The 26,680-nt window shown below is 36.5% G+C and overlaps 3 protein-coding genes across 3 annotated transcripts; all 3 read right to left on the bottom strand.

The window, feature by feature from the left end:
- Window positions 1-1,065: 1,065 nt before the first annotated feature.
- Window positions 1,066-5,549, bottom strand: LOC128610582 (uncharacterized). The gene is made up of 8 exons (XM_053629995.1): window positions 4,373-5,549; window positions 4,032-4,155; window positions 3,685-3,893; window positions 3,180-3,434; window positions 2,577-2,915; window positions 2,137-2,385; window positions 1,845-1,966; window positions 1,066-1,709 (listed from the first exon to the last, which is right to left on the bottom strand). Exons 1-8 carry the CDS (start codon window positions 4,434-4,436, stop codon window positions 1,566-1,568), a joined length of 1,506 nt encoding a protein of 501 aa, XP_053485970.1. The 5' UTR covers window positions 4,437-5,549; the 3' UTR covers window positions 1,066-1,565.
- Window positions 5,550-12,863: 7,314 nt separating this feature from the next.
- rpl18 (ribosomal protein L18) lies at window positions 12,864-20,580 on the bottom strand. The gene is made up of 7 exons (XM_053629954.1): window positions 20,521-20,580; window positions 19,678-19,764; window positions 18,850-18,957; window positions 16,298-16,396; window positions 15,346-15,469; window positions 13,347-13,416; window positions 12,864-13,001 (listed from the first exon to the last, which is right to left on the bottom strand). The coding sequence occupies exons 1-7, from the start codon at window positions 20,521-20,523 to the stop codon at window positions 12,926-12,928; spliced, it is 567 nt and encodes a 188-aa protein (XP_053485929.1). The 5' UTR covers window positions 20,524-20,580; the 3' UTR covers window positions 12,864-12,925.
- A 1,796-nt stretch (window positions 20,581-22,376) lies between these two features.
- si:ch211-120k19.1 (uncharacterized protein LOC563199 homolog) lies at window positions 22,377-25,456 on the bottom strand. The gene is made up of 4 exons (XM_053629942.1): window positions 24,607-25,456; window positions 24,291-24,361; window positions 23,126-23,155; window positions 22,377-23,018 (listed from the first exon to the last, which is right to left on the bottom strand). Exons 1-4 carry the CDS (start codon window positions 25,067-25,069, stop codon window positions 22,887-22,889), a joined length of 696 nt encoding a protein of 231 aa, XP_053485917.1. The 5' UTR covers window positions 25,070-25,456; the 3' UTR covers window positions 22,377-22,886.
- Between the last annotated feature and the right edge of the window lie 1,224 nt (window positions 25,457-26,680).

The raw sequence follows: 26,680 nt of genomic DNA, 5'->3' as shown, positions 1-26,680 counted from the left end.
TAAAGCTCCTTTGAGACAATGACCACTGTAAAAAGTGCTATACAAATAAAATTGAACTGAATTGAAATAACATTGGAGCAGTGGAGGCAAAAATACATGACATGGTGCAGTTTTAATTGTACAAAACTTAATTTCCAGGCAATGAGCCCACTCCTCAGACTCTTACCCTTTTCAGTGCTCAGATTAGGCTACACAGCTTCATTTTATAGGCTATGCTGTAGCCCTGCATCGAGCCTTACCAAATGCATACTAAAATAATTTAGTCAAACAAGGTTCAGTATATTAAACCAATATAACTAGTCAAATTAACACTTCTAATGGTAATTTCTACCATCATTCATACATTTGACAAATGGATTTGTCCATTGGCTACAGGTTGTTTCAATAATATCACTATATATCATACTTCAATGCAGCTTCCATGTAACTACAATTTTATGTTGTTATACAATTAACCACACACTTAGACATGAGCCTAATGTTTTCCTGACAGAGGCACATGTTGTAATATGCTGTATTATTGTGATGAATACAGCAGAAAAACGTGTACAGTTGCACATATTCTTACCCAAGTGGCTTTGCACTCAAGATGGATTCTAAAGAATATGATGTAACTATTGCTGGCAAAAAGAATTTCAGTGGAAAACTATAAAGCTGGTTTCTTGTTTTGACTGTGGTTCTAATATTTTCTTATAACTTGCCCACCTTTTGCCTTTAAATGTCTCCAACTTTTTTGCCCCACCCACTCATTTTCCTCCACCCAGTTTTGTTCTAACTCTGTTAGACTGCTTGGTCAGACTTTACCCATTCTTCTAGAAATGTGTGTTATAACTGTCAGATTTTATGCACCTCTTTCTTCAAGTCAGGTTTGAAGGTTTTGCAAACTGTTTTTCTGTTAGATTTATCTTATGTATTGGAATGCTTTCTCGTGGCTGGATACACCACCTCATTTTTAAGGCTTTTGTAGATAAATCCAGTAATCATGTGATGGAAATCTTTGCACTTGTGCATGTTATATGATGTAACTAATTATGTTAATATGTAAAAATGTATAGAGTCTGGAGTCATATAGTGTGAATAGAGCAGACAAAAACATCAGTGGATAAGACTTTACAGTCACAGTTCTCTGTCACTGATTATCTCAGTGATCTTAATAGAAATTTATTCCTGATATATTTTTGCCCAGTGGAGTCTTTTTTTGAAGAAAATGTTTATGGGTTTTTTGTTTTGTTTTGTTTTGTTTTGTTATTTTTAAGACACCACAGTGTATATGGCATATACAGTAAAAAAGAAATAATGGATAATATAATAAAGGACAGATGCATAATAATACATGCACTTTATTGATATATATATATTATACAGTATCATACATTAAGATCAACATAAAAAATAAATGTGTAGTTATGCTTAGTATTACAACAAAGAATTTTGTAAGAAAATGTATGCTACAATTGCCTGCCTCTGTCTCTCTTTCCTTTACTCTCTCTCTCTCTCTCTCTCTCTCTCTCTCTATCGTAGAAATTGTCTTTAGACGTTGTCCTCACAATGGATTTACAATGTATTTACACAAACACTGATTTCAGATCTTCACCACATGCACCATTCTGGGTTTTCTCTCTCACTTTGACCCGTTCTCTAAATTCTCGCTCATTAGCAGCAAGGTGGACAATTGTCTCCATAGCTGGGTACTGCAAGATCATTTTTCTCTGCAGACACACAATGAGAGGAGTGTCATTTTAGAGCGATTTACCAGTACTGTATCTATTCCCATCATATCAAATATCAAATATTCAGTGTCATGTTGGGTTCAATAAAATGGTACGTTATTATTTTTAACTTACCCTGCGATGGTTTTTGTACAGCTGAAGCACAATAAGCACCAACAACAAGCACAGAAAGCACAGTCCTATAATCGTGACTACTTTGTTTCCACTTGTAGATTTTTCCTGTCCCTCCAAACCACCTGCAGATGCACACATACATGACACAGATTCAGTCACTCTACTATACATATTTATGTATGTTGAGCTTCATACACTTCATACACTCCTTACAAGAATATATTTTGAGTGTCTTGAAAATCAGTTGCCTCATTCTATAGACATAAACATTACATTTTGAAGCAGTACTCACTCATCATTTGCAGGTGGTAAGTGGCATTTCCCAGAAGCTGCTGTTGGTTATAGAAACGGCACACCCATTCTCCTAGCTGCTTCTCTTTTGGGATGCTCAGCACTTTTGATGTTGATTTTTGGACATAGGTGAATGTCTGAGTATCATTCACACCATATTCCACATGGATCCACTCATAACTGGTGACTTGGGTGGGGTTGCTAATGCGACAGGTCAGGGTCGTTTTGCCGTTTCTGTCTGAGCTCACAACTGCAGAGACACAGTTACACAGTCCTGGTCATGCATACATTCTTAAACCTGGTTTTATTTTATTCTCTCTAAAGCTGCTTTAATGAAGAGAGAACCTTCTGATTAAGATTCAAATTCAAATTAATGACAGGAGCTCTAGGCGGCAAACAGCATGGAAGTGTGTATTTGAAGTGCTGGAGTTCGACAATCACCTTGAGTAGTCACCAGCTGAATGTTCCTCTCCACCGTCACACGCTTGTTGTTGTCTCCTGTCACCTGTCCTGAACATTTATATGTGCCTTCATCTCCATCCTGCACTCTCTCAATGTATGCTGATCTGTCCCTCAGCACCGAGGAGCACCCAGAAACTCCGGGTTTGGAAGATGCGATGAAGAACGAAGGAAGCATGGCAGGCAGATTAGATGTTTTGGACAGTCTCTTCCAGGAAGAGCTGTTTAAGAGGAATTCGTGCGAGAAGATGCAGGGCAGGGTGACAGAAGAGCCCAATTCTGCATACGCTACCTCCGAGTTATCCCTAGGGACCAGGATTCCTGAGAGAGACCATCAGACCAAATCAGACCAAATGCTAACTTAGAAAATATTAACCCTTTAAACACTATTATTCATACCGATTATTCAGATAATTTCTTTTAAAGCATACTCTTCAGTAATTCAGTCATTTATTCAGTAACTACAGTGCAACTAATAGGAATGGGATGTAATTATGAGAGAGTTATAAACTAAGTAGTTATATGAGCAATATAAGTACTATAATTTCTATAATTGCATAACCAATGTGAAAAAGAAATCTTCACCTTTGACCTGCAGCAATGTGGATGCCTTTACTTCTTGGGTCCATACTTGTGTTTCCTTGTTTCTCATCAGGCAACTCCAAGTTCCTGCATCCTTCTGAGACACTTTATCGACCATGTATGTCTGTTTCCAGCTATTACTGGTAATTGGTGAGCCATTCAGTTCCCACTTCCATATCACTGACTTTATCTTTGGAGTGACATTGCAGTTCACCGTCAGCCGATCACCCTCGAAGACCTCAGCAGGAGTAAAGGAGACTGCGGAGATGCAAAACACCATGAGGTTATTATTGGGAAGTGAAGTTAGAATTACTGACAGCATGCTCCATTCTCCATCTGAATCATGATCGAAATGTGAAGACTCTAAGATGCTGAGACCATTTTAATACTGTCATGAAGTTGAGACCTCTTCATATCACAGTTACTGAATGATCAGAAAGGAGCATTATCATTGCTAAATAAAACAAATTCTCATTATGTATGGTTATGTGTGTTGGAGATATATTACCTTTGATGACATGTAGCTTGACATCCTGGAATTTATGTCCTTCCACCTCGCAGCGATACGTTCCTCCATCCTCCTCCCTTGTCCCTTCGATATGAAGACTGTAATTTGTATTTCCAAAGTTTGGATAGGGACAGTGAGCGTGTGGTGCCTGTCCAACCGGCCGAAACTCAAGCCCACTCTTGTCCCTGCGCCACACCGTCCTCTCCTCCCTGAAAGAGCAAGACAGGAAGTGATGTTCACATGATTTGTTCATATACTTGATCGAGCAATTTGATTCCAAGGTACCTTCAGTGAAGTATTTTGTAGAGTAGATTATATGGATGGATGCAAGAATCGATGATTCTTACCTTTCAAAAATTCTTTTCCAGGTGACAGCAGAGGACTGTTTAGTTGGGGAAGACGTTACACAAGGCAACACCGCAACTGAGCCACTGACCACAAACACCTCAGAGGCTCTCACATAGTCGCTACCTATAGGATACACACACAGTGATTAACAACAGAAAGCACACAGCTGTAAATCCCTGCTAGAACATCCATCCTTTTAATAAACCGACTCAGTGACAAGGTTTTCACAGAAGCACTAGGACATCATTCACAGTCACACTAATAAAAGCCAGTTGATGCTCACAAAGAAAATGTACGTTATTTAAGACACTGAGGTTAAATTAGTGAAAAACGGACTCACGTGAGATAGCCATGGCTGTTGCTAGAAGAAACAGAACATCTACTTTCATATAGACTTGTGCCATTTCTGTACTTAAGTTGTAACTTTTCTTCTTTGATAGTTGCCGCTAATGTTCCACCACTTGCATGTAACCTCTCTCTTTCTCTGACTGAGTCTCTGATTTGGGTATGTATATTATTGTGTAGGTGGGTGGGTGTGTGTGTTTCACTTGAGGTAATTCCTCTTCCTATGTCACATGACTTCAAGACATAATTTGTTCAAATGTGGTCTGAGTGACGCACAATGGAAAGAGAGAGAGAGAGAGAGAGAGAGAGAGAGAGAGAGAGACAAACAAAGGCATTTCTGCTTGCCCACGGATTCTCCCAGGACTTCTTTTCTCAATTTTCAATTCTGAAAGTATGTCATGACTGACTTGCAAAGAAGTGGAAAAATAAAGTTGGTGGTAAACAAAACAGTCACAAAGGATTTACTTTCGATATATATTGTTGCATGTGTGTTAGGGCTACTAAGGAAGTAATTAAGTCAGTAATATAAAGTAATGTGTATTAGGGCTAGTAAGTAAGTAACTAAGTGTTAGAGCTACTAAGTAAGTAAGTAAAGTAGCACAGGCAAAAAACGAACATCAAGTCTGCAGCTTGACTACAATGAACTTCCTGTTTTAAAAGGGATTTCAGAAAAGTATAAGTGTTTCATAGACTTTAAGCATATTGTTAAATTTACCTTCTAGGATTGTTTGCAGTAGCAGTGTATTATTTACAGTCCAGGTGGAATCCTGGCCCATTTTGTGTTCCACATGAGGCCTGACTAACTGCAGTTATCAGATATGCAGTCAGCATGTTCAGCTCAGCACCACTTCCTGGAAGGCCAGACACGTTGTTGAAGGGTGTGAGTGAAACAGACAACAATGGAGAAATGTGGCGTATGGGGGCAGTAGTTGTTTTGATGAGAGTAATGTGATGCTCTGGATGACTCAATCCCCCCTCTCAAGTCTCTCTTTTACTTGTTTGTTATTCTAGCCGTTTCTCCCATCATTGTGAGTGGACCTGAAAGAAGAAGTTAGCGCATATGCAGAGTAGTTTTCCACTGGGTGCTGCTTACACAGATACAATATTATAATGAATTGCTCTCAAATATTCCCAAGACGCTTATTTTACCTTGATCGAAACATTCAATTTGCTTGCCCAATCTTTTATTCTGCTTTATTGCACATTTTCAAACTGACTATTATTAATGAATTTAAATATGACCTATGAGCATTATGTAAAATGATTCATATTTTAAATATTATTTAACATTATTCATACATATATTCCTCACCCTCATAACTATACACCTTTAATATAAGGTTGTTGTTTTTTTGTATAATTTATAGTAGTTAATCCATAGCACAGGTTATTAAAAGAAAAATTAATGGTATGTAGAGTGGATATTCAGATAGAGTTTGATTTTATATGAGTATTTCTAAAGACAATTAAAACATTGGTAACACTTAAATTAAATTAAATGTCAGATATTTTATTCAGCTTCAGAACAAACACTCAGAGTGAGTTTGTTGTAAGAAAAAGGAAAATAAACAGAAAAGAAAACTAATTCACACTGTTAAGTATGGTGGATCACTTATTAGACATGAACTCATAGCTAATAGATGTACTTATAAGTAATGCTTACAGGAGTTAATGGGCAACATTAGCATCTTTTCAGTGCTTAATTTAGTGTTCTAATATACACACCGTATATTACAGTGGATACCCTTTTCTCCTTAGCAATAACTGTTTCTAAGCTAAAACTGGGTAATTTTTCTAGGGCAATGATCTAAAGCATATATCCAAATGGACACAGAAATGACACAGAAGCTCACCAGCTGAATAGACGAGAGAGATGAGCTATGACGCTGGAGGATCTGGTGAGATACTGTATTGAGGAGTGCTCTCATATTCCTCACTCTGTATTCTTTACTCTATCTAATAGATCTAATTATCAGGAATTACAGAAGAAAGCTCAGTGCTGTTTTGTTGACAAAAGAAGGTTGCACAAAATACTAAATGTAGTGGTACCAATAATTGTGACACATACCATTTTGTTTAAAAAAATACATTTTTGTTATTTAAAAAAAAATTATTAAAATAAATTTACTTAAAGCAACAGTAAGCCAATTAAACACAAATGTATTTTTATAATATAATATTTTACACATCTTTACCAAGGGTGCCAAAAATTCTGGAGCTGACTGAACATTTCCATAAACAGTAGTTATTAAGCAGAAACCAGTAACCACTTTAATATAAGGTACATACACTAGAATATAAAGTTAAGCACTGATAAAGTGCTCATGTTGCCAAATAACTACTGAAAGCATTACTTACAGTACATACACACTTATTAGCTGTGAATATGTCAAATCCGATCCCCTGTAGTACTGTTACTATCTTTGCTTAAATTCAATAAATAAATATTCTTAATTCATTAACATTAATTAAAAATTAATAATAACTATTATTATTCGTACACACATTTATCCCTGAAGCAGCTGTTGCTTTGCAGGACATACGTCATTACCATGAGAACTATGGTGAAGTAACTGATTTGTTTATAGATAGTAGTATACTTTGTAAATGAATTATTATTGATAAATGATTCATTAATAGAAAGAAGTCCTCGCATGTCTACTGTAAATATTTAAGAATACAATAAAAGGTAGTATTAAACTGCAGAAATTCAGACTAAAATCTTTCATTTTTCACAATGCTGTTTTGTGAGAAAAGATTAAGTGGGAAGAAAAAGTAGAAAGGAATGACCACACACCCACACACCCGCAGTATAAAGTATATATAAGATAAGATAAGCCGCCATGTTGTGCGTGGAACACGTGTAGCCTTGAGAGAGGGGGCGAGTGTGAGCAATAGCTCTGATGGGGTCTTTCCTACATGCTATGAGGACCAGCATATTTGAATAGACAGAGACAGTGATAAAGACCCTCATGTGGAAATAGAGCATAACAGTTGGAAAATATTAACATTAATCAAATGAAGTGGTAAGATTTTTTGAAAGCAACTTCATTCATTCCCTTCTTGCTTACAGAAACCTGCCACCTTCAACACCCACTTCTTGGTCTTTTTTTTTTTTGCATATCCTCCTTTCATTTATTTTTTGGACTGTTCTGGCCTACATATTTGTAGTGTATATAGTATATAATCCTTCCCAACTACTGAAAATACTGTATATATACCATGTAGGTTTTAGGACATTTCATAGCAAGCTTTGACTGTCGAGGTTGTTGTTTTTGTTTTGAAGCCTTTCACATAAAAATAGGTCTGTACACATTGTAAATATATATTTTTTAAAAACACCAAAAACAACGTGTTTAAATAGCAAGTGTAAACAAAATCACCAATATGAATGTAATAATGATTTTAAATTCAGACAGAAAGCATGCTTGATTCCACCATGTAAGATATTTGGGCTCACAGTCAGTGGGCCCGCTGTCATCTGTAAGCTGAGGTACAGAAAATGTGGAAAACCACATACACCCACAGACTGCACACTCTTGATGAGGCTCATGCTCTGTTATCTTTCATGCGTGAGGCTTCATTTCCTGACGTGTGTCCCCATTCTAAACAACAAAAGACAAGCCACCACGTTGTATTTATAACATGCAGCTTGCTCTCATAAACATTAATAATCATCATGCTTTTGCACTTGCCCTCACTGATAACCTGCACACAGAGTTGAGGAGTTGAGCGAGGACCAAAGACTGTATGAGATTTTATGGTTTCCTCCATAAAGTAATGGTCTCAGATACTTGCTGTGTGACTGCTCACTTCAGCAAACATCATAACACTCAGTTATAATATTCTTGCAAATGCGGTGTATACAATACTAAATGCAGGGATGCAAATGATTTTTGTACGGTCTGATTAGAGGTTCAGCTAGCAGTGGTTTGCTGGAACAATCGCAGCACTGGAATGGAATTATTTTATAATCTCACAAGATGTGAATTCATCAAGTTCTTGCTATTCCCCATTTTTGCACACCTGCTAACTTAGTCCTCTCTTTGTGCTTTCTTAATGAATAGAGGGATTTCTAACATGCTGCTTATTTATGCTCATGAACAGTTTGCTGTTAGGATGTCAGCGTTTATACAGAGTTTATCATTTCAATTTGCCAATAACTGTTAACAACATTAATGGTTCATGCCATTACTGGTTACTTGCTCTCATAAATATCATATTTACTGGGGATGTTATACAAACAGTATTTGTTTATTTATTTATTTTTCTTTCTTTCATGCAGGTATGAATGGGACATTCATTAACATGAATGTGTGGTGCTGCATGATGCTTTAAATTAGGCTACATATTATTATTATTATCAATATTATTAACCAACTAACTAACAAACTAACTAACTAACTAATTAATTAATTAATTAATTGTATTTTGTTTTGGGAAGTAATACCCACTAGAAAATATTGCAGGCAGGTACAAACAATGATAACTGCACAAGTGGAATTACAAAAAAGTTTAAAGCCCAATAATTTCCCCCAATGTTTCTGGGTGCATACCAATAAATAAATAAATAAATAAATCAACCAGTCCATTTCGGGTCTAAACCAAAATACAAATGCAGAGATTAATATAAAATGTCAGCACTAAACAGATACAGAAACAGATACAGATGGTGGCATTGCATTATGCCCTATGTACAAAAGAGGTTTTTCCACCTAAAAACCAACTTCCTTTAATTAAATCCTTTACTGTCTCTCAAAGGAAAATTTGTTGCGTAGCACAAATTCTAAAAGACCATACAGAGCATTTTGTAAACTCACAGAACAAAAATCAAAAATATAACACAACAATACATTCATGTACAAATTTCCACTGAAATTGATGTAACATCATTTACTGTGCACATAAAAAACATAAAACATAATGAATATACAGAGTGTCTCAAAAGTCTCCATACCTAAGGGAGATTAATACTTTTTATCAAAACATCTTCAAAAATGTTTCATGCTTAGTTTATGTGTATATATATATATATATATATATATATATATATATATATATATATATATATATATATATACATACTCATTCTCATGGCTGGATCGGGAAGCTGATGCAAGGTTGTGATGGACGTGCAATTATATGCATAACACCAGATGTGTTAAAATGAGTTCATCATGAGTGGGATAGATGACTCCGTGTGCGTTTACAAAGAAATAACATCATATGTAGAAGTTTTTGTGCCACACACGCAAACAATTCTCTGTATCTGTATTCAATATACTGTGGTAGACAGTTGAAATAACAATAACTTTATCGAATCTAAATATTTCTGGATCTGATTGTATGTAATCGTCACACACTGCAAAATCAATCAAAAAAAGAATGTTTTCTTTGATTTAGAATCCTTTTTTTTTCAGTTTGTCATTATGGGAGAAAGCTTAAATGTACAAGTGTTTCCCTTTCAAAGAAGCTTCCAAGTAGAACCATTGAGGAAGTTAGGAACCCTTAACTATTCGAGGAGATATTAGTCCACCCCTCCCCCCTATTTATTTTTCTAAGGGTGCAATTAATCATGTCAAGTTTAAGTACTCATCAGCAGTCAGTTCGCTACTTTCTGTTACTCCATTACAGCAATGAGTCAGTGTATGCAACTGGTGTTAGACCAGTAGATAAGAAGTAGATGCTTACTGTTCATTTGTGGAAGCTGAGATATGATTTTCCAGGTTGCTCAGCAGATTTATGAAGCACTTACCAAAAGTGACCTCATTATTCTGCATCATTTACAAAATGCTTCAGTAAAACAAGTAAAGCTGAGGCCTAGATGTACCTAGAATCAGTGATTTGTTTCGGATCTCAAGTAGAATTTGTACCAGAATTTAAAACGTAAAAAAAAAAAACCAAACCTCATTTCATAAGATCTTTATAAACCTTTATAGCAACAACCAAGAATGAAAAATACTGGCTCCACAATACATGACAATTACAAAACTGAATTCTGAACTCTGGAGAATACTGTAAGTAAAACCACAGTGTAACACTGAATGGAGACTCTTCCAGAAAACGCATCTTACAGAAGAATTCCTACACAACAGACACTCATCAACACGTTGCGTATGCTCATTATCATCAAAGCCAATTTAGTTTCTAACACTCTGCGAAACCACTTCAGTAAAACACTGACGAAACAACGCAGGAGTAGGTTTTGTTTTGATAGATTGAAGCGCTGGTTCTCACCCTTAGTCTTGGGAACTGCTGCATTTCTGTGGTCTATGTGTGTAAAAGCCCATGCAAGTCATGTGATCATCCAGTTCTTCATGAGGAAAAAAAAAACATCCACAAAGGCTCTAAGCACCTTAAAACAAAAATAGAGAATATATATATATTTTTAAAAGAAAGAAATAAAAATAATTGTACATTAAAGTGGTTACAATTTGTTATTCACGGCAAAAATCATTCTGCTTTGCAAAGTGTACATTCTTCAGCAAGCACTTTGGTTCAGGGCTTCAGGGTAATCCTGCTACCATGAGTACACCAAGTCTGCAACACCAAATGTATGTTTGAGGCATTCAGAACAGACCTGATCCAAACTAAATCTTCAGGTAAATAATGCTTGGTAAAATCTGTAATATCAATATGGTTTAGTAAACGTGTTAAGATTCCTGTTACACAATCATTTTAGGCTGCATTCACAATTTTATTTATTTATTTGTTTTTTAAATAAAACGTTGCCTTCTATACACGTTTGCTTCTGAATATTGTTTCCTATACTCCATCTACATATATTCTATCATGACATATTGAAATAAAACCGTAAAGATTTTCTGGACCACAATGTTAAACATGTTCTTGCATAAACATTTAAAAACATCTTGTTCAGCTACGTCACCTCTTTAACCAAATAATAAGGAAGGAATAAAAACGAGCAAAGTTCTTTACAATAAATATGAATTCTGTAAAAAGTAACTGAAATGGCCCACAATAAAATTTCCCCCAAAGTTTTCTTGAAGTTGTTTGAAATATTTACTGATGACATATTTTCCTCTGAAAGAGATGAGTGGCATTGCTGAGGATTTTCATTTACGTACATTTAGTGTTTTCAGAAAAATAAGAACATGCATCATGCATATAGTTTATGTTAATTATTGCACAAGGAATTTTTTTTTTTTACTGCATTACAATAAAACAACGTATGGTTTATCAGTGAAGGAATTGACTGCAAAAGCATCATTAGGAGACTCAATACTAATCATTTCAAACAATATTTGAAATGGTATAAGTTGTAATCTTAATCAGTAATATGATTCATTAAATATGTAAATCATTTGACATTTTTTTATCAAGGGGGGGACAAAAAAATCAATCCAAGTAAGCAGTAAGAGAATCATTTCTAATAGAGAACAATTTGAAAGAAGCCACTGAGAAATTACAGATGATTATAATCGGCTAGAGAAGACAGTAGTTTACATGAGAAGATTTATCAGCTTATTCTTTCCCAACAGGACTGAGTGTATTTCGGCACGATCACATAACTGTGCCAAGTGGACAAGAAATAAATAATATGAAACAAAAAAAAAAAAAGAAAAAGGAAAACCCCAGATTTAGTCTAATATACTGTACATACAGCATGCATATAAACTTTCCCAATGTATAACCTGAGGAGTACATTTGGACATTTCATTACAAATGCCACTGTGACGCTACACAATAACTAATTTAGCTTTTCACTCAATTACAACTTTGCACATAATAGCTTGGAAAGTCATCAGTAAATATGAGACCATGCTTATTTATAGAAGGTTAAATGAAGTGCACCTTGGGGAGCATTTCAGAAATAGCACATGCTCAGTGTTTTGGAAAAAGACATTGCCCCCAGCCACTACTGCATTTCCATAGCCAATCAAACTGAAAACAGCTTATCAAAATAGCCACAGCTGCTTCACACCGAGCGCAGTTTCCACTGACGCTAGTTCAGCTGCTTTTTACATTAATACTGAAACTTGGTGCAGTACAGATACTGTATGGCAATAACATTTAAAAGAAAAAAAGACTTTAAAAAAATTTAAATACCAACCACGTCTCAACATTTTCCATTTAATGTGGCAATGCATGATGTAAGAGCTACGTGATTCAACATCTTGCAAAACGCAATACAAATTTCTGCAAGGGCATGAACACTTTAGCAAATTATTGCATAATCTACTTTAATTGCTTTCAATAAAATGTAATTAAAAAATAAAGGTGCAAATGTATGCACTGCTCCTTTATTGGCCTATAAACATGGAGCAATTTTACTCATGAGCGGTTAAATGTTGCATATAAAGAGATATTACAATGAACCAACCCATCATCTCCAGTAAATCTGACCACATGATAATCTGGGGTGAAGAGAACATGAATAATAAGACTCATAAAAAGACAGTTTAACAGATGATTCAATCTGACTTCATATTGATCGGTATAAAATGAAATATCACAGAAGCTCCTGGGGTTGAAAAGCCCATCTTTATTTGCATTATAATGATGAATACAAAACAAAGAGACAGCTTTAGTTCTTGTAGCCACAGCTGGCTCGGCGACCACGAGCACGCTCAAACTTCCTGCCTTTGGAACGAATGTAGGGCCTGTGGGAAGAGCAATCCAATTAAAAATCATTCAAAAGCAATAAACTTTCAGTCTCACTGCCTTGTAATGTGTTGATGTATAAATGTTGATGTGCTCCAGAGGCCAAGACATCAGGAACAGCTCGACCACTACACTACTATTGCAAAAATTTTCCCAAAATTGTGGGAAAAAATAAGCACGCTCAACTGTAGTTTTATTGCGATATTCTTACAAACCTAATTCAGACATTAGGGAATACAAATGTAAGTATTACTGCACAAGATAGTTAATTTCAACATTTTAACTGAAGTGTATAAACTTTTGTTTTGTTAAATCTGTAAAGTCTAAGTGAGGCATGTTCTTACTTGGTGTGGCTGTGGGGAGTTCCAGGGGCTTTCCCAAAGTGCCTATACACCTCCCTGGCCTTGCGAGGTCCTTTAGAAACAAACCATGACAACAGTAATTAGAGTTCAAGAACCCTCTCTTTAAGCTGGGATTTCACAAAAAGCATCGTCTTAAGGTAATTTTTCATGTGTCAATTTGGCAAGTCAACTGCACACAAAATCTACAGCACGCTCGCGTGTACAGAGTTGTTTAAACTCAAAAATGTTCAGACCGGCAGCTTAAAAGACAGTAACATCCGATTCCTGCTCCGACTGAGCAGGAAAGATTTGTCTGTAGTCTGGACAGCAAAAAGAAATCTCACAGGATATCTGACTTTCACATCAAAATCGAGCAACATTTGTTTTACGTCTGATTAAACTCAGATTATGGGATGTTCCACTCTTTTGAGCCGTGTGAACCACCTAAACTAAAGCCAGCAGTAAGCAAACGGGGTACAATAACTGGGGGAGAATCTCACAGCTGTCGTGTATACAGTAGCAAAGCCACCTGCTCCTGTTTTTGTTAGTGGTTTCTGCTGGTTACAGGACTGCACACTGCCTTTATGTAAAACAGCAATCGATAAGTATTAAATTGCAATATCCAAATATTTATATTGCAATAATTTCCGTATTAAGGTGCTTTCACACTGAGCATGATTAAGAAATGCAAATGTTTGATGAGATGACGCTCTTGAATCAAAACAATAGATCCCTATGGAGCTGTTCACGTGGGGCACGATCATACGCAGAGCAACAAAGAATTTTTTTTCTCAAGCCTGTCGATTTTTTCCGAAACTGGCCGTCCAATTAGATTTAAGCTTTAGATCAGGCTGCTGTTGCACATAGGGGCGAGATTGGTCATACTATAGCACAGAAAGCTGTTTTGAAAACCAGTGTAAACACTGAAGAAGAATATTCTGGAAGAAAGAAGAGCATGGACACTGAGTTAGTGTGATCATTTGCCAAGTTTCCACCCACTTTTTGAACTTTTCTGTTATCGACAAAGTGAAAGTGTGTGTAAAATAATAGATAAATAAAAGAGTTGGCGATATTTGCTGTCTTCCGCCTGTTTCCATAAAATTGGCTTTTTGCCGATAAAATGGTGCGCATCAGTTACTTATGGGACAAACCGTCGTCTCATGCCATAGTGGGAGGTAGCTGCCAAAATTATATTTCTTACTGAAATACTTCATATTTGTTTGAATGCAAGCAAATGTTTCTTCATAATGTTACACTGATTTTTTGTAGCAGAAAACAATACTCAGTATGTCATTTGTTATTTATCTTTATATTCTTTTTGAAGCGTCAGTAATAAATAGAACGGGATAGTACGAACTGAACTGTCACTTCATTTATCAAAGTTCTTCCACCGCGAAAAAAAAAAGCAGGCTGGTCTTGGGCATTAAACTCTGTTTTTTTCCCCCCCACTAGTGTTATTGCATTGTATTTCACATTACTTCATTCATACTAAAACAGCTTGATGGTGCTGTTGAAAAAAACCCTAAACTTTCTGCCTCCATTTCTGGGTAGAATCTACACAAAATAAGAAGCAGCACAGAAACTAACTTTTAACAGTTTGAAAAGCGATGATTCCTCCTTTAGTGGTCAAAGACGACAGGCTGATCAGCTGAATATTTGGTAGCACCACCTAGTGCGCAGGTGTAAGATGCAGTTTCTCTCAGTGACGATTATCGTGCAGGCGTGAATTAACTGAAGGCGATCAGTCGTTTCACGTTCGGTGTGAAAGCACCGTTCATCTGCGATTCGTGTCGCGCTCAGTGTGAAAGGGCCTTTATTGGGCATAATCATAGTCAAATGAATTATTACATTAAGATCGCTTGTTCTACTTTGTGACGATACATTTTTGCCTGGAATACGCAGACACACCTGTGTAGTTACTCTGAAATGTGATTTTGTAATGTGCAAGACGCTTGATGTGAAAATCAAGTGTGCCCTCCTGTCTAAACTTATCATTACTTACCTGACAGTAGCACTGTGCCCTGTCCTTTGGGGGTAGTTACAGCTAGCTGATCAAAGGTCATGACCTGGCCACCAGCCTTCAGGATCCTCCTACGAGCTCCTGCGGTCACCCTCAAAGCACACACCTGAACAAAAGTGACAGAGTAAGCACTTCTGTGACAATTACATGCGCTAAACAGCACCGAATAACCAACTAAATAACCAACATACTAAAGCAAAGAAAGCCTAACAGACATACTGAACATGACAAAGTCATAGAATTACAATGCAACTAAAGTAACAATAATTAATTATGGGAAATTAAAAATGCACAAACTTGAGGTAATACATTGACAAGAACAGTGATTCCCTTGAATAATCATTGTTTTAAAAAATAATTGTATAAATCAAAGTGTTTTGCTTGTTAAACATTTCCAGAATTAGTATAGAATATGGGAGGTTTAACCAGTTCTCTAGATGCACTCTAAATAGTGCCTACATTACCATTACCCATAGCAGACTGGATAACGAGACATGCCCTAAAACTACACCTCCACTCATTTTGTTTCAACCCCAAGAGACATCCATAATTTGGCCCATGTACATTCCAAGTAGTAAAAATGCAACAAAAATATTTTTGAGGCAACCAGGAATGGGAATGAATACATATTTTCAAATATTCAATTTGGGCATCTTTAAAATAAATAAATAAATAATACAAAAAAAACAAACAAACAAAAAAACAACAACAACAAAAGAGGAAATTTGGCATTTCTTCTTTTTTGGTAGCAATCAAGAGTATTTAGATGCCTAACACAGTGGCAGAAAAGTACACCAATCAACATCACCCTTCAGAAACAGATAAATACACAAATCAACAAACAGACTCGGTACCAGGTCCCACTAAATGAACCATTTCAGTGATACAAAGTGCACAGTTGAGAACAAAACCACATAACGTCATTTACACTCACCTTCAGTTTGGGGATGTTCTGAATCCTGACATCATCAGTAATGGTTCCCACAACAACAGCAATCTTGTTTTCACGTCCCTGAAGCTTCATTTTACGGATCTGAGTACAAGGCATAGTAGAAAAATAAATTCTTGATTTTTCCGAAAAAGCTAAACATTTCAAATGCGCAATGGAAGCAGTGTACCCCAAAGTACCAGTCTACTTTAAATCACTAATATGATGACCTTGAACACCAATAACTCATTTGGATTTTCATGGATTTGGGAAAAATGCTTAGAATTTGAGAACAAACAGGCTTAAACCACTCCTCATCCATCAATTCTACTTAAACCTTACAAACTACCAGCTGAACTTTTTAAAATTAGAGTATTTTGCTTCAACATAAACTGGCATATGACAGAAACCTGTTGGTGTAAATAAGTTTCCACTTTTCAACCATGGTTTGTAAAAACATACAGTCGTGTGGAAAAAAATAAGTGCTCCCCATGGAAATTGTTGGCTTTGACATATTTGGAAAAAAACATTTGATCCTTTGAAACAGTGCCCATTAACAAAGTTGATACACTATCAAATGACACATAAAACTAACATTTTGCAGTAATTTTCAGAATGTAAATTAACACACAAAAAAGACCAGTCACATGGAAAAAGTAAGTACACCCCTGCATTTACCACAATTTTAAATCCATAAAATTAGAATCAGGTGCCAGCAATTAGATGCTGTTTAGGGAGTGCAGGTGGAACCTGTCTTATTTATACCCCTCTCATATCTAGTGTCCCCTTTGTTATTGAGATGTGTGGTGTCATCGTTACGCGATCTAAAGAGTTCTGTAAGGACTTCAGAAAAAAGGTTGTGGATCAGGCTGGCAAGGGATTTAAAAAGATCTCCAAATACATAATTCTACTGTAAGGAAAATCATCTACAACAGCGCAGATTTCAAATGACTGCCAATTTGTCCAGGACTGACCGTCCCAGCAAATTCAGACCAAGAGCAGACTGTCTCAAGCAAAAGCGCAAAAAAAAAACAAAACAAACAAAAAAAAACACCCCTCTAGGAACCCCAAAACTCCATCACAGGATCTGCTAGTAAGTCTTGCAGCTTTTGGTGTCATAGTGCATGCTTCTACAATCAGAAAGAGATTGCACAAATTTGACCTACATGGGAGGCGTGCCAGGAAAAAGCCTTTGCAAGAGTAGAGTTTGCCAATGAGCATATAGGTAAAGTAACAGCAACCATGTTTGGTGCAGACCAAAGACAGCTTTGCAAGAGACACACCTCATACCAACTGTGAAGCACAGTGGAGGAAATGTTATGGTTTGGGGTTGCTTCACTGCCTCAAGGACTGGACAGCTTGCATTCATTGATTCAACTATGAATTCTGCACCATATCAAAAAGTGCTTGAAGATAACGTGAAGTCATCTGTCCAAAAGTTGAACCGAAAGTGGACCTTTCAAAAGGATAATTATCTTACGCACACTCGCAAATCCACCAAGGAATTGCTCAAAAAGAAGAAATAGGGGTATTTCAAACAGGTAGTACATGCAAGAAAGCCCTCAAAACATTGTGCTACTGAAAGAATATTGCATGGAAGAGCGGTCAAAAAGTGCAGCAAGCCTGGTGGACAATTATGCAAAATGCTATGCAAAATAACCTACAAGAAGTTATTTCTGTCAAATACTAGCTTCTGAGGCCAAGGGTGTACTTACTTTTCCACAGAAGACTCTCACATCTATTGATTGTGTTACAATAATAAAAATGACATCCCCAAACCCCGCCCCAAAAAAAGTCATGCAGTAAACACCAGCATATTCTAATTGGCTGCGATGCTGCAAGTAAAGAACTTTGGGCTGAAACCTGCATTGCATCCTTTAACTATTGCTTTGTTGTGTCCACTAATTCAGTGTTGGATTTCTCATTAATGACTCACTTAATATCATCAGAAAACTGTGAGTGAGAGGAGAACCTTGTAGTCTCTTTTTTTTTTTTTTTTTAAGCAGCCAAAAGTGAAACCTGATGTTTACATTTTAGATTGCTGACCTTTTTTCCCTATTAAAACATTGCACTAGCAACATCCCCAATGCTGTCATTCGGGAACAACAAAAATACAATACCAAGCAATAGAATCTAATTTATAAGCACATCACAAATGTGAAAATATAAAAACTCATAAACGAGCCTCATGTGCATGTTTCATTTAACTATGGAAAACCCCGTGGTCCATACATACAGGTCTCATGGGGAAAAGGCTTGGCATCATTATATTTACCCTGTTGTTACAACACTGGAAATACCAACATTGTAGAAGTCTCCTGTTTGTGAGAATCCTAATCAGTGTCAGGTTTCTGATACATTTTCTATCGGTAATTTGATATTTAAAACAAAAAACAAACAAAAAAAAACCTGCCATTGGTGTAATCAAAATGATTAAAAACAGTGACATGATTGCTTCGTCAGTGCTATATTCAATTCTGACAAATGTTCATAGTATTTTGCCCAAATCATGCAGCAGTAACAGGATTACATCTCTGACATGCAGTGGGGTTACTGACCAGGCGGGACAGAGCCAGAGGAGGCCGATTGGTCTTGCTCATGAAGAGTCTCTTAAGGACGACCTTGTTGAAGGGAGCATCTGAACGGCGAGCCAGGAACCTGTACAACTGTTACAGAACATATATATATATATATATATATATATAAAACAACACTGTCACAATGTGGTAGTGCATAACATGCTAAACATGTCAACTTACCAAATAAAGATCTGGAGTGCTTTCACAAATGCAACATTTAATCCACGTGAACAGAACCCTGTTGTTGTCCCCACCCAGTTCAGTTTGTTTAGGTGGGTGAGAAAACAGCACTTGTGCCAAAACAATCTGACCAAGACCTGTCTCAGTCTGTATCAAAGCTAAATCTGGTGTGGTTTGACTGCAGCGAGAAAGCACGTCAATCGTAATTTGACTGAACTGCAGCACACGAACATGCTACATGTTTTGGGTTATGGGCAGCATTATTTTCTGGAGACGCAAGCTGCTAAACTGAGCCAAAAGACAGAGCTGTAGAACTGCAGAATGCAGTTTATTTTGGATATCTGATCTGACAAACTCAATTACTGAAGGTTCATTGCATTTCTGACTAATACATTAACCTTTTACGAGCATGATTTCAGACCAACTTTTTGGTTTGTTTATTTATGGGCAAACAAACCGAAAGCATAAACTGCACTGTGATCCGAACTGAGCAAATGGACTAACAGATGTGAAAGCACTACTGGAGAAACCAATAAATATTTTACATATAAAATCTGATAATGGAAAAAAACAAACAAACAAACAAAAAAAAACCAACCCACAAACAACAAACACCAAGTTACTCACTTTGACCAGGAGCCTCAGGTAGATGTCCTGGCTCTTGGGCTCAGTCCTGTGAACCTTGCGGTCCTTGTTGTGTCTGATGTCAACTCCCTGCAGAAACAGCAGCCCAGCTTATTAAACACTGATATCTTTTAACAACTCGCACTATCAGTAATATACATTGTGCTTTTGGAAGTCAGCGTGTTCGTAATATTTAATAATATTAAAACAGCTCGCCCCAACTCACTTCATGTGAACACGACTGGCCATTCTTGCCAATGAGTTATGCTAACATTAGCCAGCTAGCTACTTCAGAAATATGGCTAGTCAAATGAGTGAAAGACAATTAAATATTTGAACAGCGAACAAACTATTTTCAGCCATTCTGTACTAGATAATATACAGTACGGCCTTCACATTCACTAACGACACACACAGATATTAATGGTGTGTGTGTGTGTGTGTGCTGTTCACACCGCGAGAGCTAGCTAACTAGCAACCGGCTATTACTCAAGTATACTGTTTAATTAAACGAAGTAGTGCTTATAGCCTAGTGTTCACTCAGTTGTTAGTTAATTTGTTTTAAACATTTTGAAGCAAACACTTAGAGTCGGACTGATGGGACACAAAAACAGCCACAGACCAACACACGCTTTTCCACAGCTATGAGAGAGGGCCGCCTGACTCGATATATTACTGTATAACGGTGTTATAACTGTAAATGAGCAAAAATCTGGACAAAAACACGTCCGTGGAAATCTATGAGACTCGATTAAGTCCTTTTCCATAAAATCTGACAACACAGACATTAAGATGGACATAGATTTTAAAAGTACACGTCTCAAAACAGCCAAGGCTGCTACCTACCATCTTGGGCTCAGAGGGAAAAGGGAAAAGGAAGTAGCGTAGTCTCGCGATAAAGTGTTCAGCGAGAACACGGTGGATACCGTGAAAACACGTGTCCACAACGCTCTTTTCTCATTGGTCAAAACTACAGCGCTAGCAGCGAGGGAAAATGTCGGCGTATATGTTTTGGATCCCGTTCAGGCAGACCTCTTTGGTTCATAGCAGTTTTGATTTCATATGATACGGTTAACATTTATAATTTGCACATAGTATTTATCATTTGAAATCACATATTACTGGCATCAAGGAGTGGAAAATATCCTGAGAAATTATACTGAGTGAAAGTACAGCTAATATATCAGAATCTTTTATTGTGCATATTAATGTCAGAATCTCAATTAAATGTGGATATCAAAATGCACTCAAAGTAAATGTTATCAACTGATGAAATTAAGTAACATGCCCCCCTATATTTTAAATATAGTGAAGCCCTAAGCGGTCGTAGTTTTCTTCATGGGCGTAACCACGCATTCTTTGGGGGGGTCGTGTCCCCCCAATATACAGTACAAAATATTTTCTATATGTCCCCAATTAATGAACCATGCCAACGGATCTGTCTTTTCTTCATCTATTCTATTTATTTATGTCTATTCCTTTTTAATATATTTCCGTTTGTTAAGGAAAATAAGTGTGTGCCCCCTCCAATTGTACATTTGGTTGCGCCCATACTCAACGCAAGTTCGTTGATATAGTTCAGCAGCTCAGTCTGTAAGAAATGGAGACAGCAGCCGAACGTAGAAAAGTGCAGCAGAACATACGAGCTTTTTTTTCAGACAGTAAGTAACTAGATACCTAAATAGTAGGTAACCTTAGCTTAGTATAGAAGGCATCATACCATGGCTCGGTTTGTTCTTAGGAACGCCAATTAACTTTTAATATTTGCACACCCACGAAGTAGGCTAGGCTAACGTCAGTTCCAGATTCCAGTTTTTGACGTTACCTTCACTTGCATATCCTCCCGCCGAGTTCGTTTTGAACCCTCACGTTGTGACAGACTGTTATAAATGCGAGTGAAAGTGAGGAAAGTTGCACAGCATTTCGTTCCTTTACATTACAGTTGGGCTATGGACAACTAAGTGGACCCCGTCAATGTCCATACCATGGTTACGCTCTTGGTTTTCTTGTTTTCTCTTGATCACAGCTTAACTGTCTCGAGATCTCGACATGACAAATTGTTTCCTCGTGATCTCCACTTAACAAAAAGCCGTCTTCTCACGAGAAAATCCCGCACCATGTGAATGAGACTGGTGTTGCTGCACCTCGGCGTCTTCGCCATCATAAATGTAATAACTGCCCGCTGTGGAGATGGACTTGATCTCCACATTAAGAGAGAGGGGTGTCCCCTTCTCAGTGCTGGACACTAATGTGGAAGTTGTTAATCACTGACCGACACAGAGCTGTTTCAGCTCGAGTCCCTGATCAAAGTGAAAACGAACTGGTTAATCTATAATGCTGCGGTATTGACTGCGATAAAGTTTTTGCTGTCTCCAGAAAAAATAAACACATGTTATGTCGAGTACACTGAAAATTTAAGTCGTGATCACGAGAAAACAACGTTTGCTATGTCGATATCACGAGTACGTTAAGTCTTCATCATAAAAAAATAACTAAATAAATAATAATAATAATAATGAATAGCCGCTTAGGGCTTCATTATAAATAAGTAGGCTATAAATATCCTCAAAATAATATTTAAGTAAACTACTAAAGTATTTTCCACCCCTGTAAACAACAATGTAATACTTACAGATTACCTTTATCTACATAATCTCCAAAAAATAGGAAAAGTATTTCAAAATGTGGAAGTAATTAATCTGGTGAACGCATTGTATAGATACGTGCCACTGTTTATGTTGTATTTATTCACTGTCCTTCTTTATACCTGTACAATGGCTTTTCATCTCTCTCTCTCCAGACACACACATACACACGTTTATATATATATATATAATATTGTATAACATGTAGCTCAACTTGTGTTTGGAGTCAAAATGTCCATCAAAAGTGCTGAAACGCAGGAAAACTGTTGACGCGGCTCGAAGCTGCTGACGCAGTGATCACACCTTCCGCATAGTCACATGACCGGGCCATTTCTTTGAAGTTCAGCGACGACTCATATTCTTATCAGCTGCTTTCGAGTCTGGTGTCACTTACCGACAGCTTTTTCCATTCACAAAGTGAACAAAACAGCAAAATACACTTATATACTTATAAGCCTATTTAATTAACATATATTCCAACATTTTAGGTTGAAGAGATGCAGGCTGACAGAAAATGAAGAGCAGCAGACAAATTTTTATCATTTTATGGTACATAATTACTGGATGCTATGTAGAGCAACTGGAATGAGACTCATTCTTCTGCTGTCTAAAATGACACAGAAAGACAGTCCAGCCAAGTGATATTCCTCCAACGAAAACTGTGCGTGCTATTGGGGGAACCAGAGAAAAGTTTACCGCCTGTGATGAAAGAAAACAACAGAAAATATGAGGTTGTAGTTGAACTTTGAGGATCAATGGGTAAATTGGATTGGATTGGATGGATTGATGGATGAGCATTATCATACCTGCATTATGGACCAGTAAACAACCCCAGTCTGCCAAAACAGAATTAAAGATCAGATACATAAAAGATTATGAATCACAGATGATGATGATGATGATGATGATGATGAGGCTGTTTACCAAAAACAGCACATCTCAAAGTGTTTTATTCCTCTTATACCATAGCAATTTGCCAACAATTAAAATTTGTATTAATTTAAGAGCAACAGGTCATACTTTTTTTAAAGTTGTGTTCATGTTATAGAACATCCACAAGTTAGTTCCTGCTCTCACTTATACTTTACAGCAGCTAGAAACAGCCATTCCCTCACCCTCTCTTTTTTCTCTATCTTGAAGTTAATAAAACAAAAATGCAGCTTGTTATGTTACTGAGAAACCAGAAAAAGTAAGTCCTCTGTCATAATAATGAGCCTTTATTGATCACATATACAAATGCACAGCAAAATTATTTTCTTTGGATACCCCAGCATGTACAGCACCCCTGGAGCAGAGAGGGTTAAGGGCCTTGCTCAAGGGCCCAACAGTGGCAGCTTGACAGTGCTGGGGCTTGAACCGCCGCCCTTCCAAGCAGTAACCCAGAGCCTTAACCGCCAAGCCACCACTGTTTCACTGTCATGAAGACTTCCCATGTCAGGAAACTTAAGGGAGCAGCTTTACCTCTGACTTTTACCAAGCACTGATATTAGAGACACCTTCCAAAAGTATATATATAAAAGATTATACGTTTTTAAAAATCCATTTATGTGGAGAGTCCCTGTATAAGTTGTTACTATAGAAATGATAACGTATTAGGTTGAGTACATTATAGAGCGATGCTTTTATAGAAAATTAAGCAATATCTTCTGACAGCAACATCATAATCAAACATTGAACACTGCTGTGGTATAAATAAAATTATTACATGGGTTAATTAATAAAACTCCATTTGAAATAGAATGCTGATGTATCACTGATATATAGGATCAGTGGAATACAACCATTACCATAGTTATAGTAAAGTCTATACTTTGACTAATAAAAATAACCGACTATTAAAGAAGCAATTCAATTTATTTGAATAAAGAAACAAAAGGATACATGATAGAAAAAAGTCTAAGAACACATAAGAGTTTTATATATTTTTTTCTTCTGTTTGCTGTTGAGTTCTCCATAGTATAATAAACTTACCTTGTAGGAAGTCCAGAATTTATTTTTCCAGTCTTCCAAGGGGTCATCTCGCCCTTCTAAGGTGCTCAACCCTTTAGAAAATGTAAAGATTTTATACTCAACAATAAAAAGGCAGTACATTTATGCATCTTGTTTATATTTATTGATTCCTTTGGTCAGAAGTCTAAGCATCAGATCAGACAGTTTTGGGAGGCCAGTTGTATTAATAATAATAATAATAAAAAAAAAACATTTCATCAACTCTTCAGTACACCTTTTAAAACCATGAGGTGTTCTTGCGGTATGTTGTGTGTTGTACAAACACTTCCTTACTCACCTATATAGAAGGCACTTATTGTTACAGGAGCAGCAACTAACTGATCCAGAAACACTTTCACAAATATTCTTTTGGCCCCTCCTCCAGGAAACCTCTTCTCTAAAGCACGTAGCCAGTGATAGTTGAAGTTGGAATGAAAACACAACCCAACCAATGCTACGCGAAACGTCTGGCCCCAATCAACACTGTGCATTGGAGCATTTGTCACAGTTACTGATTGATCCTTTTCTTCTGCTGAATGCTTGCTCCATTCAGAGTCTTTGAGGTGAGCCACAGCTCCTTCCTGTCTGGATGGGACTGATGCCTCCTGTTCAGAAATATCCACACTGAGCTGAGTGCTTTGGCCATGTGTGCCTTCTAGCATGCTTTGCTGAATCAAGTCTGCAGTGGCAAACAGGGTTGTATAGCCCACCACATTGGTAATGTATGGATAGGATCTGAACATAGCCCACACTCTATTCATGTTGCCTGCTGGAATTGAAGATAAAAGAATAAGTACACTTTCATGAAGACCTAGTATACACTTATAAGCTCTAACAATTGTTATATGTACTCCACATTTTCAGAAACATACAAAGGAACAAAAAGCAACAACTCACCATACAGTTGACAGATCTTACAGTGACAGATCACGGGGTATATTCTATCTAACTTTAATCTGATTGGATCTAGGGCTCAAGTCTTGACCAATGAGAGCTAGCCTCTGCAGGGGTCAAAGTTCTATGAACATAAATAAAGTGTGTTAATGATAAGCCTTTAGCCTTTACTATATAAGTGTGCTGGAGTAAAGTAAGACATACAACAAAATTTGTTTTAGAGATCAACTGTAAAATGTACTTATATTTTTTGTTGTAAAAATATAATTAGTATATTAGGCGTATTTAAAAAAAAAATACAAATGATTCTCATATGTTGTGCAACACTTTGCACAAAGAATAAATAGAGAACTTAAGTGTAACTTATGAGTGATAACATTACCAATTATTATAAAAATACTAAAGTAAAGTGTCCAACTCACCAGTTGGGATCTTGCTTGTAGTCTCAAATAAGCAAAGATTCAAATTTTAAGCACACAACTTCCATAAGATTGTCCTGACACCACGCTGTAAATGGGATTCTCCATAGTATTGAATTCCTCAAGGTGGCTGATATTAAGAGTGGGGTTCCCTCCAACCCATAAGCACATGGTCTTTAGTGGCTACATGTAAAGCAGCTGGAGTAGTTCTCCTGCTAAAAATAGGTAAAAATAGGTCTCCACCCCCTCTCTTACTGCTAATGTTACTTATGTTGTGCTGTTCATTGTTATGTGTTGACAAATATTGGAGAGCAATAAGGTATTTATATATATATATATATATATATATATATATATATATATATATATATATATATATATATATATATATATATATATATATACATGCACACACTTATTTAACCAATTGTTTAATAGGAATGGTAGTTACTTTAAATTAAGCTACTGTCTTATAAAACTAGCAAATACAGTAAGATCCTTAAGCATGTTCGATAAAAAATAAAATCCTAAGTCAAATTAATAGTACAAATCACGGGTGTCAAAATGCCTGCCATCTCTGTTTTGTGTCACATGGTCTTTGATATGCTCTTCTCTACATCAGTTAAACAGAGTACAAAGCTTTATAACTTTCTTTCTTATTTCCCTAACTTTCAAGTTTTATCTTCTAGATGATCATTTTCTTAAATACCCTTTCCAAATTATTTCACAATGTGCAATTATAAGCCATTATGTACTACTTCTGTTTATTTTCTCTCCTCCAAGCTATTGCTTGTACCCTTTAATAATGTCTCTGCTCTCTCTAACCATCTGTTCCAGCTTGTTGGTTCATAACCCTGCCTGTTTGACTATTACATCTCACTGCATTTTATTAGATAAATTTGGATCTTGCATTAATATCATATCTATGTCCCTTGGTGTCATAATCAACTTGCTACATTGCAACTTTCACTTTTAAAATATAAATATTTTTGAATATTTGATTTACTTACACTATAGTTCATTGCATATAAAGATATTTATGTGATTTTGATCATTTGT

The sequence above is a fragment of the Ictalurus furcatus genome, chromosome 1, assembly GCF_023375685.1.
Source record: "Ictalurus furcatus strain D&B chromosome 1, Billie_1.0, whole genome shotgun sequence".
Taxonomy (NCBI): domain Eukaryota; kingdom Metazoa; phylum Chordata; class Actinopteri; order Siluriformes; family Ictaluridae; genus Ictalurus; species Ictalurus furcatus.
Note: the sequence above shows the minus strand (reverse complement) of the source record. Positions and strands in the feature narration are given on the sequence as shown.